Source organism: Mauremys mutica, chromosome 9 (assembly GCF_020497125.1).
Source record: "Mauremys mutica isolate MM-2020 ecotype Southern chromosome 9, ASM2049712v1, whole genome shotgun sequence".
NCBI lineage: Eukaryota > Metazoa > Chordata > Testudines > Geoemydidae > Mauremys > Mauremys mutica.
Genome location: NC_059080.1, coordinates 6,791,936 through 6,804,292, shown reverse-complemented (window position 1 = coordinate 6,804,292; position 12,357 = coordinate 6,791,936). Strand labels below are relative to the sequence as shown.

At 46.5% G+C, this 12,357-nt stretch overlaps 1 protein-coding gene across 5 annotated transcripts in view; it reads left to right on the top strand.

Moving 5' to 3' along the window:
• MCF2 (MCF.2 cell line derived transforming sequence) overlaps positions 1-12,357 on the top strand; it is an 89,505-nt gene that overhangs the window by 29,248 nt on the left and 47,900 nt on the right. For 4 of the 5 annotated variants that reach the window (XM_045031419.1, XM_045031418.1, XM_045031416.1 and 1 more), the window contains 2 exons: positions 8,080-8,199; positions 10,955-11,071. In XM_045031419.1, the coding sequence (XP_044887354.1) occupies positions 8,080-8,199; positions 10,955-11,071 (237 nt within the window). Of the gene's footprint in view, positions 1-2,302; positions 2,357-8,079; positions 8,200-10,954; positions 11,072-12,357 lie in introns of those variants that run through there. The other variant, XM_045031420.1, reaches the window with a different exon arrangement.

Here is a 12,357-nt window from a genome sequence, read left to right as displayed (position 1 = left end):
TTCCGCTGAAGAGTTGAATATGCAAACTCAGCTGATAGAGAATGAGGCAAAGAGAGTTTATCGAGAGGAGCGTATAACTTAGACCACTGTGTACCGAAATCTCATTGGGCTAGCTGATGCCCTGTCAGGTCAGATCTTAAGTATTAACAAGTGTTCGATCATTAACTATTGCTGAACATGACATGCTTCTAATCTACTGGCAGTAATGGTATTTTTGGTTAGTTAAAATAAGTCGTGACTGTCAGAGCCTGGTCCTATTGCCTTTACATGGGCAAAGCTTGCACTGATCCCAACTGGGCTTTTTCTGGTTCAGGACTGGCCCTTGAATGGCATTTTCCATTCAAATTGCTTGAAACCATTTTTTTTAGAATGAGAGCTCTACTTGCCTGTCCTGATGTAGCTTTCCCAAAAGTGCCTGCCCTTCGCATTTCATTTTAAATGATACATGAGCATGTGACCTCACAAGCTATGCACTGTGCATTTTCTTCTGCAGCCACACACAGAGGTGGCTCTCTCACTGCATATCTGAGCACTTAAGGCAGTGCGGTGTGCAAACAATCCAGAGACACCCAATGCAACTAAGAATGAAAGACAGAAAAATCTGTGTACACAAAGTTGTAAGACTTTGGAGTTCTGCCTGTGAAAAGACAGTAGTAGGATCAGACCTTAAGATGCCTCTCTCAGACCCATGTAACTGGGCAAGCAAACTACCTAGTTTTCAGATGGAGCTTGATAAGTTTATGAATGTGATTATGTGACAGGTATGTCCGTGATAGCAGGGAACTGATCTCAACGACCCTGCAGGTCCATTCCAGCCTTATGGTCTAAGTTCCCATGTAAAACCTGATTACCCTTTGCTTTGTGTGTGTGTGTGTTAGGGGGTGGGGGCGGGGGGAGAAGAGGCAAGACAAGGAAGAAAAGAGACTTGATTACTTTTCCAATTATTAGTCTCAATATTGGACTTGACCAAAGTTTGGATTTAGACATTTTCTGTTCTCTAATATGATGGAGTAAAATAACTACCACATAAGTTGAATTCAAAATGCACAGGGCCTGATTTTTCTGAAGTGTGCATGTGCAAAAATCTGGCTGCAATGGCCGATCTGACCAGGTATAGAGAGACAAGGCGGGTGACGTAGTATCTTTTATTGGGCTAACTTCTGTTGGCGCGGGAGGCAAGCTTTGGAGTTTACATCGAGTTTTTCTTCAGGGATGTGTCTAACTGCAGCTATGGGGTATGCAGCGCTGTTGGAGCCATGTTGGTCCCAAGGTATTAGAGAGACAAGGTGGGTGAGGCAATATCTTTTATTGGACCAACTTCTGTGGGTGAGAGAGACCAGCTTCCCAGCTTAGTAGGCAGAGCTCTGTCACTTGAAGAATTCTGTGTATGCTCCAAAGCTTGTGCCTCACCAACACAACAGTGTAAGTATCAACCGGGTCCCAGTATGCATGTGCAATGCATGTGCGTATTTGTACCATCCAGTTTAGAAAGTCAGGCCCTCCCTGGACGTCCCAGGCTTTAGGACTGGACAGGCTTCGCTTTTCTAGCTTTTTCTGTTGCGTGATTGGGCATCTCCTTTAAAAACACGTATTTCAGGCCCTACTAATTCAAGACATAAGGTATCCCCCCCAGGTACAGGGAGGGAGTTTTGCTTTCTTAAGAAGCAGCAAAGAATCCTGTGGCACCTTATAGACTAACAGACGTTTTGCAGCATGAGCTTTCGTGGGTGAATACCCACTTCTTCGGATGCAAGTGGATTCTTCTTGCATCCGAAGAAGTGGGTATTCACCCACGAAAGCTCATGCTGCAAAACGTCTGTTAGTCTATAAGGTGCCACAGGATTCTTTGCTGCTTCTACAGAACCAGACTAACACGGCTACCCCTCTGATACTTGCTTTCTTAAGGGTTCCCCAAAGCGCGCTCAAATCAGTGAACTAGCGAGGAAGATTTTTTGGCATTCCACCTTAAAAAGAAAAAGGGAGCCCTCCACGGAGGGAGCAGGCAGGAGTCAATCGCCGTCCCCGCACGCCTGGTGCACGCCTGGTCCGCTCCGGCAGCCTCGCCCCGGCTGCTCCCCCGGGGCTGAAGCGGGACGAGGCGGGGGGGGGGGGGGACCCCAGGGACTCGGTGCGGGGCGCTGGAGGCTGCTGGCGGGGCGGCGATGGAAGCCGCTGCCGCAGCCTTGCGGGAGGCCGGCTCGCGCCTGGGCTCTTTCAGCCCCTCCTGAGACGCGGCTGCCCCCGGGCCGCGCTGCCCAGCGGGGAAGGAAGGCGATCGCCGGGGGGGAGCGGAGCGGGAGCGGAGATGGCCGAGGCGAACCCCGCCGGCGGCAGGCGGAGGCTCCGCAGGAATGCGGTAAGGGCGCGCTGCCTGCAGTCCTGCAAAGTGCACAGCCCCGGGCTGCTGCAGCGCCGGGCTCTGGCACCAAACGGGAGCCGGGGAGAGCCCGCGTTCGCATGGACCGCACGGACAGGGGAATGGAAACACGGTCAGGTGATGCTTGCAGCCCAGCAGCCCAGGAAGTATTTTTAGCAACGTCTTTAGAGGGAGGCATCGGATACTCCGGAAACCGCGCTGCAGCATCGTCCTCAGTGCTGAGGTTACATTAAAACAAACAAAATCTCCAGCCCACGGTTTGCGGTGCTGCTTTCCCCACAAACACCACGTAGTCCCGGGGAAAGGCCTTAAAGGGAGCGGTGGGTACAGCAGCTGGGCAAATCGCCTTTGTGGCTAACGGTGCAGCCGGCGCTCACAGAGTAAAAGACAGCGATCGGGACACGCTGTAGCTTTGTGAGCAGAAGTAGAAGCCGAGCTAAAACCGTCCCCGCGTTTTGCTGCCTGACTTTGCTCTCCAAGGAGAGAAGAAAGTCACTAACTTTGCAATCTGTGTATTGATCCGTTTCCTGTGTCCAGGATCAAACTTCCTGGGGGATTTTCCTTTCCTCTTGGTCTGTTCTTTCCCTGGGTGGAGGGAAGTCCCAGGGGAGGGTTGTCTATTTAAGAGGAGATTATACTTTTAAATGTAAATCCTAGAAAAGATGGTACATGCTTTTAGTGCAGAAATTAAGTAAATAATGGCCATGTGCCTTCCAACCTATGTAACGCCCTAATTTAGTCACAAAACAATGTGTATTTAAGGCAATAGGATGCTTCACTTGCTAAAAGTGGATTGCCCCTTATGGGCATAATTTTTTATGTCCTTAGAACTTTAGGATCATTTAAAAAAACACACTAATTATTGTGCTACTAAATTAGGAACACTTAAAATATTAGCAGCTGGTTGATTTTTTTTAATTGCCCAGATTACTTCAAATTCTTTTCTAACTCTCACATTACAGAGAATACTAGAAGCTGGAGAAGAGGAAGTTGAGTTTCAAGGGTTCATGAGTCTTTTTACCAGGTTTTATCAAGTGACAATGATTCTCGTTAGTATAATAAATAGGACTGGAAGTTCAGCTGGGTCAAGTTACTTCCTCTTTTAAGTTTTTGGAGCAAAGGGTGTGAAAGTTCCGCACATGTTCTTTCTCTGTCATATTGTAGCATGACACATGTTCTTGCCTTGGCGTATGCTAGAGTTAAGCGCAAAGGTGCTGGCCAAGCTCAGTTAAGGTGCAGAGCAGTGCGACGATTGTAAAGGGCCATGTTTTGTTTTTAGTCCATTCATAAATGTTAATTCGAATAATTCTTAAACCAGCTGTTTTTTTAATTTTTATTCATTTTTATCTATCGTCTTTGCCCTTAAGTTAATACTACGCAGAGGACACCTTTCTGCTGGTAGCAGACTTAAAGCAAGGGTTTTTCCCATATGTAGTCCATACTAGATATTGATCTGCAAAAGGTACATTCCTGCGTCAAGTACGTATCACCTTTTTGCTCCTCATTAAGTGGTGACCTTGATTGTACATTGATGAAATCATCTTTCATGCAGGAAAATCTTAAAATGCTTTCTAAACAATAGGAATCATGCTTCCCGTTCTGGAAATGCAGCTACCTCTGGGGTGAAACGTGACACATGTTTAACAGCAAACAAATCCTCTTACATACATTTTGGATATAACCTTAAAAATACCATATCAGACTGAAATTTGCCTGGATCCTGGATGTGACAGACTGGGATAAATCTGTGCCAGATTATGAACTCTCTCTTGTAGTATGTGTGAAAATGCTGGGAACTATGATGGCATAAGCCCAGACATGCCCAAAGGCAATTTACTGTCCTTCATCCCAATGAATCGCCATGCTTGGGGAAGATGTGTGACACCTTGTTGAAGGACTAACACTAAGGCTTATGTCTACACGAGCAATTTTGTTGGTAAAACTTCGCAAAAGTTTCACCGACAAAAGCGCCGGTGTGGACAATGCTATGTCAGCGGGAGATGCTCTTCTGCCGACATAGCTACTGCCACTCGTTAGGGGTGATTTAATTATGCCGGCAGGAGAGCTCTTTCCTGCCGGCAAAGAGCAGCTACATGGGCAATCTTACAGCAGTACAGCTTTGCCACTGTAAGGTCCATAGTGTAGACATGGCCTAAGAGCTGTCACAGAGAAATTTGAGGCCACGGTCGCTGATTGTGTCGCATTTACAGGCCTATCCCTCCCCCCGTGGAACAGTGGCTTTTCTACACAGCACCCTGTACAGGGGAAGGAGTGGGGAGGGGGAGCATAATTGATGGATCTGTAGCTTCACTCTCTGAGCAGAAGGATCAGAGACAGGGGTCCTATTTAAGAGAAGGATTCTCTTCTGTCCAAGGGGGCAAGGGGACTGATCATTGCCACATGTAAGAAAGAGTTGCAGGAGGAATTCTTCCCAGCCTGAAATGTTGACAAACCTCAGCCTCGCAGGAAGGGTGCATTTCAGGACTTTGGTTGTTTTCAAAGATCTGTAATGTCTTGTGCTTTCAGTGAATTCGTCCTGGTTAAGAAATTCCTTTGTCAAGCCAATGTTTCTTGCTATCCTGATATCTTATCCCGAAAGGGTTTAAATTAGACGTCCAGAGAGCCTCTAGTTGGAGCGCTGGATGAGCACATGTAAGAGACTGGGGGCTTTTGATTTTGGGGTCTAGGGCAGCTGGGCAGCAGCACCCTATGTCCCAAGGAAGGGCATCAGCCAAAGAGAGTGCCCTGTAGACCTACAACTTAGATTTTACCCAGACCCCGCTGGCCTGGGAGCACACGGGAGCCAGGAGTGGGTCTACTCTCAACAGACTGCTGACTGCAGAGAGGCACTGGGCCAGAGTTTAACCCAACAGCTGCATGAAAGCGTCCCAGTTTGCTCAAAGGTCAGGCTGAGGTCTGCCAGAACTACCACGTTTGGAAGTGGCGATGGGCCTGGTCACGTGCTTGTTCATGTCCGTTTGGGCCATTGACTTGATTGGGTGCCGGAGCTGGGAGGAATATAGGCTGCGCCTGTCCCTTCTCAGCTTGCTGTGGCCCCTTGAGGGAGCCCTGCAACCTTCTTGGTGGCTGCTGCTGCCATGCCTGGTTTTCAGAGGAACGTCTGCTGTTGAAATTGATGTGTTGTGAGGTGAGACTAATAAACAAAGAGTAAAGTGGTTTTAAGGCCGAGAGTAAACTAGGGAATTTCCCGTGATAGGGATGCAGCTGCAGGGCAGCATGGATGCTCTGCCAGTAGTAAATAGGCAGACAGACCTCATGGCGGGGGGGCACCCAATGCAGATTCTCATTATGGGTACCTAATTGTAGAGGATTTCCCTGAGCCTCCTGAGTTCATGGGGGCAGGCCAATCTAATGACCAGGAGAGATGCCGTGTGACCATCCATGTGGCTTGCAACAAATGTCCAGCCACTTCAGAATCTACATATTATCAGGGAGAACCAGACAGCACAACATTCTTGACTTGGGAGAAGAAAAAATGGCAAAAAAAACCCCCCCCAACCCCTTAATTTGGAGTGTTGCAGACTTTCAGGTTGGAGATTTCCCACTCTGCCAGTTAACACCACTCTTGGCCAAAGGAAAATGAAGCTTGTTCTTTGTTTCTGACCTTTTGAGGACGGTTGCGTTCCTAGTCAGCAACCTGTTGGAACTTAACACACAATGGGGTGACATCAAATTGGTCTCTGGTTCTGTAACTGTACTTAAATCCTTCTAAACTTGGCATGTCAGGTTCACTCCCGCCGAGGGTTGCGTTGAGATGCTGAGATGAAACCACCAGACTCTTTGTGGGTCTGTGAAAACCTCCTGGGAGATACTGGTGTCTTGACATTATCAAAATGTGAAGTTGAAGACACCCCACTCCCAAAAAGCCCACCTCTCTCCAGACCTACCTTGTCTTGGGTGGGAGCTTAGTGGTAATAATTGGAGATATACCAATCTCCTAGAACTGGAAGGGACCTTGAAAGGTCATTGAGTCCAGCCCCCTGCCTTCACTAGCAGGACCAATTTTTGCCCCAGATCCCTAAGTGGCCCCCTCAAGGATTGAACTCACAACCCTGCGTTTAGCAGGTCAATGCTCAAACCACTGAGCTATCCCTCCCCCCTCTGGTTGAGGGTGGTCTTTGCCTGGGAATGAGCTTCTTGCCAGACCTTCCCCCCACCAATTTCACAACACTAGTCCTATAAACTTGTGGCAGCTGGCCCTATAACTGCTGCCTACTTTGGACGTGACCTTAGTCTAGGGTCTGACAGCTTCCCTTTCCCCCACACCCTGCCAGAATGCACCACAGTGTTAGAGCATGATGACTGATGCCTGTTTTTAATTCTGGCCAATAATGGATACACGCCTCCCTCCCTTCACCTGTTTTGGGGACTCCCTAGCGCCGCTGTGCATCATGGGGTGCATCAGAGCTCAGAAAGACATAACAGGCCAGCCAGGAACCAACCATGGGACCGTCAGCAGCAGCAGCAGCATTTGAAGTCCCACTGATTGCCACACAGAGGGGTGGACAGGCAGCCTGCTTCTCTGGACCGTATGGGATGGGGCTTGCCTTCCCTACTGACCCAGGTAGAAGATGGAGAGCTCCAGTCAGCCTGACTGCTCAGAAGTATCAGGAGGAGTGTGTTAGTGTGCTGTCTCATTGGGAGAGAGAACTCCAGGCCATCCAGCTCCCAGCAGGTTTGCCAAAAGGAGGTTCTGAGCCTGTTGGAAGAAGAGAGTAATAGCCAGTCCTAGAACCAGGTTTGCAAAGCTTTCTATGACCGGGGCCAGGTTTTGTTTGGTAACAAGCCCAGGCACAGGTTCGGCCTGGTGGGAGGTTTCATTGTGCAAGGTTCACAGAGCTCTAGGCTGGCAAATATTTGACTAACCAACATTCGGTATCAAAGCAATAGCGTACAAATATTGGCAAGGAAAGGGTAGGCACCCAGGGTTTGAATCTGAGACGACAATGTCCCTGGTCATTTAGTGGTTTGCTCTTGCTGTCAGAGACAAATCTTGAGCCCTGGCAAAATTCCCATTGAATTGGTAATTTACGCTCGATAAAGGATTCACATGTTTATGCTGACAAGTTAACATGTGCCTTTGATATTTTTAAAGTTCTCAAGATACAGTAAGAAAACTTATATATGAGATAATATATGGAGATAGTTTGGCACAATTGGATTTTGGAGAAATATCATACATCTTAATTAACTGGGTTCCTTCTGTCATTTACTTATCTGTGATTTCAAGTTATTTTTCTTGGCTCCATTGAAACATTCAACGTTCTTTTCAGTGTATCATATACAACTCTCTACCGCTGTGTTTGAAATACGGAAATGAGGTTTAATATTTGTGCCACAAATTAAACATTGCCAATAATTACCAAGGACAAGCAGGTTAATTTTGATACACTTGTGAGGAATACATACAAGTACATTACATAACGACTCACTGAGCTAAATTACAGCTACTTCACAGCTATGACTCATTTCTTGGTAGAACACTTTATGGAATGTTTCAAATCCTGCATTTTCATCTGCCAAAGAGCAACAGTTAAAGTAAGGAGGGGTGTGTGAATCATGGAGGAGCACAAAGAAATAGAAAGTAGGCTTTGAATTTTGACCCACTTTTGCAATTGGGTCTTGTCTGAATTTTCACCAGTTGAATGCCCATGTTGACCATCTGCCATGTTTTCCTGCAGGCCTCCTTCCCGGGGAACCTGCAGTTAGTGATGGTTCTACGTCCCACTGGGTTTTTCCAGCGCACATTCACCGACATTGGATTTCGCTTCAGTCAGGAGGATTTTCTACTCAAATTACCGGTATGAGTATATCAGCTGTGCATTATGCTCATGTCGTCCTAAATATTGATTTGGTTCCATGCTGCCGTGTCAAGGCCGTGTCCTCATTTAATGCCTGGTCATGAAAAGTAAATGGGGCTTTTCTTTTAATGATGCAGTATTTCAAACAACTGTAGCTTTTCCGAAGCATTGGGTTTTCCTGCCGTATGGTACTGTGAAAAGTGCACATGGATATGGTTTTTCTTTTGGAAGAGAATTTGGTCAGTGTTTGAAGGTGCTAGATTGACAGCCCTATCGTATAAAGTTTGCTATCTGCAGAAGTAGTATTGTCCTGGGCAGTGGCAGGACAGGCTGAACTATGTGAATGCCTCCCCTGTGAGCTGGGGGGCGAAAAGGTAGCTCATTCTTTAATAACCGTTTAACATTTAGCATGTGTGAAGAGACTTCCAATGCAAGTACCGCGGTTGATGCCAAATCCGTCACGTTAATCGCAGTGTAAAAATGCTGTTGATATCAGCTCCCTATTTTTATTTATTTTCAAAATAGTTTGTATTCTCAATGGGATACGTTTTAGAGAGGCTCAACAACCTCCCTCTACACTGCTGGCCTGTCTCCCCGCCTAGGAAGGCTTGACACCATGTGCAGAGGCTGCTTCAGGTCCTATTCTCAGGGCCTCAGCTTTATTTCTTCCACCTAAAACTAGTACAGCATATCAGTTGTTCCTTCCCCTAACCCACGGTCTTCTGCTGGAGACAATCTGTTTCCTACAGGTTTCCACTCTATGGAGAACCTGCCTGAGAGTCCTCCACAGACTCTGTGCTTTTCCCTCCAGGAGCCAACCTACTTCCTGTAACTCCCTCTCCTGCTACAGGGTCTCTCACAAGAGCCTTCTTGCTCCCTGCAGCCCTCGACCCCAACTGAGCCACTTGCTGGCTTTGATCCTAAGCTGATCAGCCTCAGCAGGGAGGTAGTTGGTCCATCACTGGGGAGGCTGGGACCAGCTCTGCTCAAAGGGCCAGACACCCTGTGTCACACCCTATCAGTGAAATCACGGGACATTTCGGGACTGGGACCTATGGTGGTTAAAAGAAGAAACGCATTAATAGAACTTGAGTCTGGAAGGCTTTGTTGTAACCCCCTCCGCAATAATATGTGAATTATTGCTCTATTTTTTTGCTTAAAAATGAGATTTTTCAGTTTTTGCACAGAATGTACATTTTTCACTCAATTCTGTTTTCAACAACAAAACAAAACAAACAGCCCCTTCCACTCCCAAAAAATTGAAACACCCTCCTGCAAAACCCAAAACCACGCAGCATCTTTGAAAATTCAAAATTCACTCAGGAAAAAGATCAGTGTTTGCATCAGAACAGATGAAAAAATCCATAGTTCACATATTTCTGTGTGAAACTGGCCAAACACGGCTGTGCAATGCCCTGTCGGAATTTTAAGAATATATTTTTTTCCACATGAAATTTAACCCTCTCCTCTCCCCACCAATCGCATCACTGCTGTTTACACATCTTGCCATTTTGTCCATGATGCTGCAATTGGATCCATGTGGGTGAATCCCTGCATTCGTGATCTGTGTGGTACTTCACTGGGGTATTGCTGCGGTTTACCTGGATGGATCCTGTTGCAGAATCTCAGGGCCTTTGTAAGTATGCAGTTCCTCTTTTAGGCCCTGAGCTTATGAAGACTCACACGTGTGCTCAGCTGAACACTGCGTGATTAGTTCCATTGACTTCTATGAGACTTCTCACTGAGCACAGAATGAAATCTGTGCAAGAGTTTTTGCAGGGTTTCTACCTTAGTCTGTGTTTTTCAGCACCTACAGGGCCCTGATTCAGACTGGGGCTTGTACATGCTACTGAAAGATAAATAACAAGAAGACACAGATTATCTGGAGTTCAGAGTTATCTTGTAACTGAATAGTCTAGGAAAAATCCTAATATCCAAAAGTCTGTTCAGATAAATGAAATCTAATCATTTCTACCTGCCCAGCCAGCTTCTGATCTGCACACAGGAAATCTGGGTGTGTTACTAATTTGTCCATCCAACTGAGACTGAAAATGGAGAATATTCTTTCCCTTAAATGTCAATGAAAGGCAGAAGAAATGGCCTGCTTGCCATCCAGCCTCCTGCTTTGCAAAGTCCTTCCTCTGCCTTCACCCGCTCAGCACTGCACTTTGAGTGGCTGGCAGCTGGCTAGTTATGTCTGGCTCAGAAAAAGTTGGGTCAACTCATTTTAAGTGATCAAAAGCGAATATCTGTACACTATAAAAGAAGTGTACGAGTTGTATAGCCTGTAATTGATCAATACAAATTTAACCTCAGATACATGTAAAATGAAGGTGTGTCATAAAGAAAAAATTGGTGCAAAAGCCAATTTTGTAAATACGGCAGGGTCTTGATTGAATAATACCAATCTAACGAACGACAAGTTATCTGAACCATTTTTTCCTGACACAAAAATAAAGGAGCAAATAATGAAGGTACTGTCAGTGAAGAACAAATCAACATCCCTTCACATTCTGATGCCTGGAAATCACTTTGCAGTGGTTTGAAAGATGAGAACAAATTTGATGCAGTGTACATCACTGCAACTTATTTACCGTACTTACTGTGCTTTTGAGATGTTCGATTTTATAAAACTTTTCTATCCCCAAATAGTTTGTAAAATAGAGATTAGTACATGAAATATTGCAGGCGTGATTTGCATGTTAATTGTGAAGAAGCTGCGATGAATCAGTTAATGATGTTTCTTTGTTCCTAGGTGGTTATGCTGAGCTCAGTCAGTGATTTGTTGATGTATATTGATGAGAAGCAGTTAACCCCGGAGTTCGGGGGCACCTTGGAATACCATCATAGCGAATGGGTTATCTTCAGAACTGTACGTAGTGCTGCTTATGTGGTGGTACTCTGCATAAAGTCTAGCTCAAGCAGGGCCCGATTCTACAAAGTGCTGAGAGCTGCCGCCCCTACTAAACCCCGCCTGGGAGGTGATGAACACCCTCAATTCCCTAGTTAGCACCCTGCAAGATCGAGACCTTTGTGTAGCTCAAGTTATTGGCAGTGTTTAAAGGGATCTGAAAGAAGGGGGACTGTCTATCATTGCCCCCTCATCGACTTGTCCCCCTGACCCAGCCCTCCATCCATTTCCATCCCCCATTCAGCCCCCCCCCCCACCTCAGCTCTGCTCTTCCTGCAGCTCAGGCGTTGTTCATCCCCTTCTCCCAGACCAGCAGGCTCCTCTCTGCCCGTCCCAGAGCGGGAGAGGAGCAGAGGAGCCGTCCTGTTGCTCAGAGGAGGGGAGAGGAGGGAGCCAGACCTGCCTTGAACTGCTGGGTTCTTTCTGCTCCCTGCTCCCCTCCGGTGTGAATGGCGTCAGCTTCTGAGGGGCGGGGGGGTCAGAGTTCCGCAGTGGCTCTGATTGGCTGCTCTTGCCTCGGTGGTATTCAAGTGAGGAAAGCAGCCAATCAGAGAGGTTTGCCCCCCCCCCCATCAGGCTATACAACAAACACGCACCCCTTAGCGACCCAGCTGGCTTCTTAAGTTGTGATGTCCCAGGTACATGACCCGGTGCACTTTAAGCATTGCTTATTGACTAGGCTTTTCAAAGGAGTCCCAGGGAGTTAGGCACTGAATTCCCATAGGAGATGGGCAACAAACTTCCTTAGGGCCCTCATCGCTTTAAGACCATTTTAAAATTCATCTTCTTTTGTCCCATTGGTTTAAAATGACAAATATTGTGTGTTTTTCTTTGCATGTGGATTAACGTAATTGAATAGCGGTGATTGTTCCTTGCACATGCTACTCTTTCATATTGCCAGGTTTCTATGACTCTGGCCTCCAGGCTTTCTCTGAGCTATATTCTGCCATCAATTTCTATGCAACACCCTTTGATTTCAATGGACTTCACTTTCTGCTCACAGAGCAATGGTAGGCTGTTCTGCTAATTATTATCCAGACAGCTCAAAACACTAATGAAAATTGCATCGAATTATTGCTGAAGGCTATAATCCTGGAATGAGCACCACAAGGCAGACCTCTGTATCTGCATGGAGCTCATTGCTGGATCGGGGCCACAAGCATCTCTTTCAAGTTCTGGCATTAAGAATTACTGAGAGCACGTTATAAACACCTTTTTGCTTAACAATGTAATATACTGAATGTAAT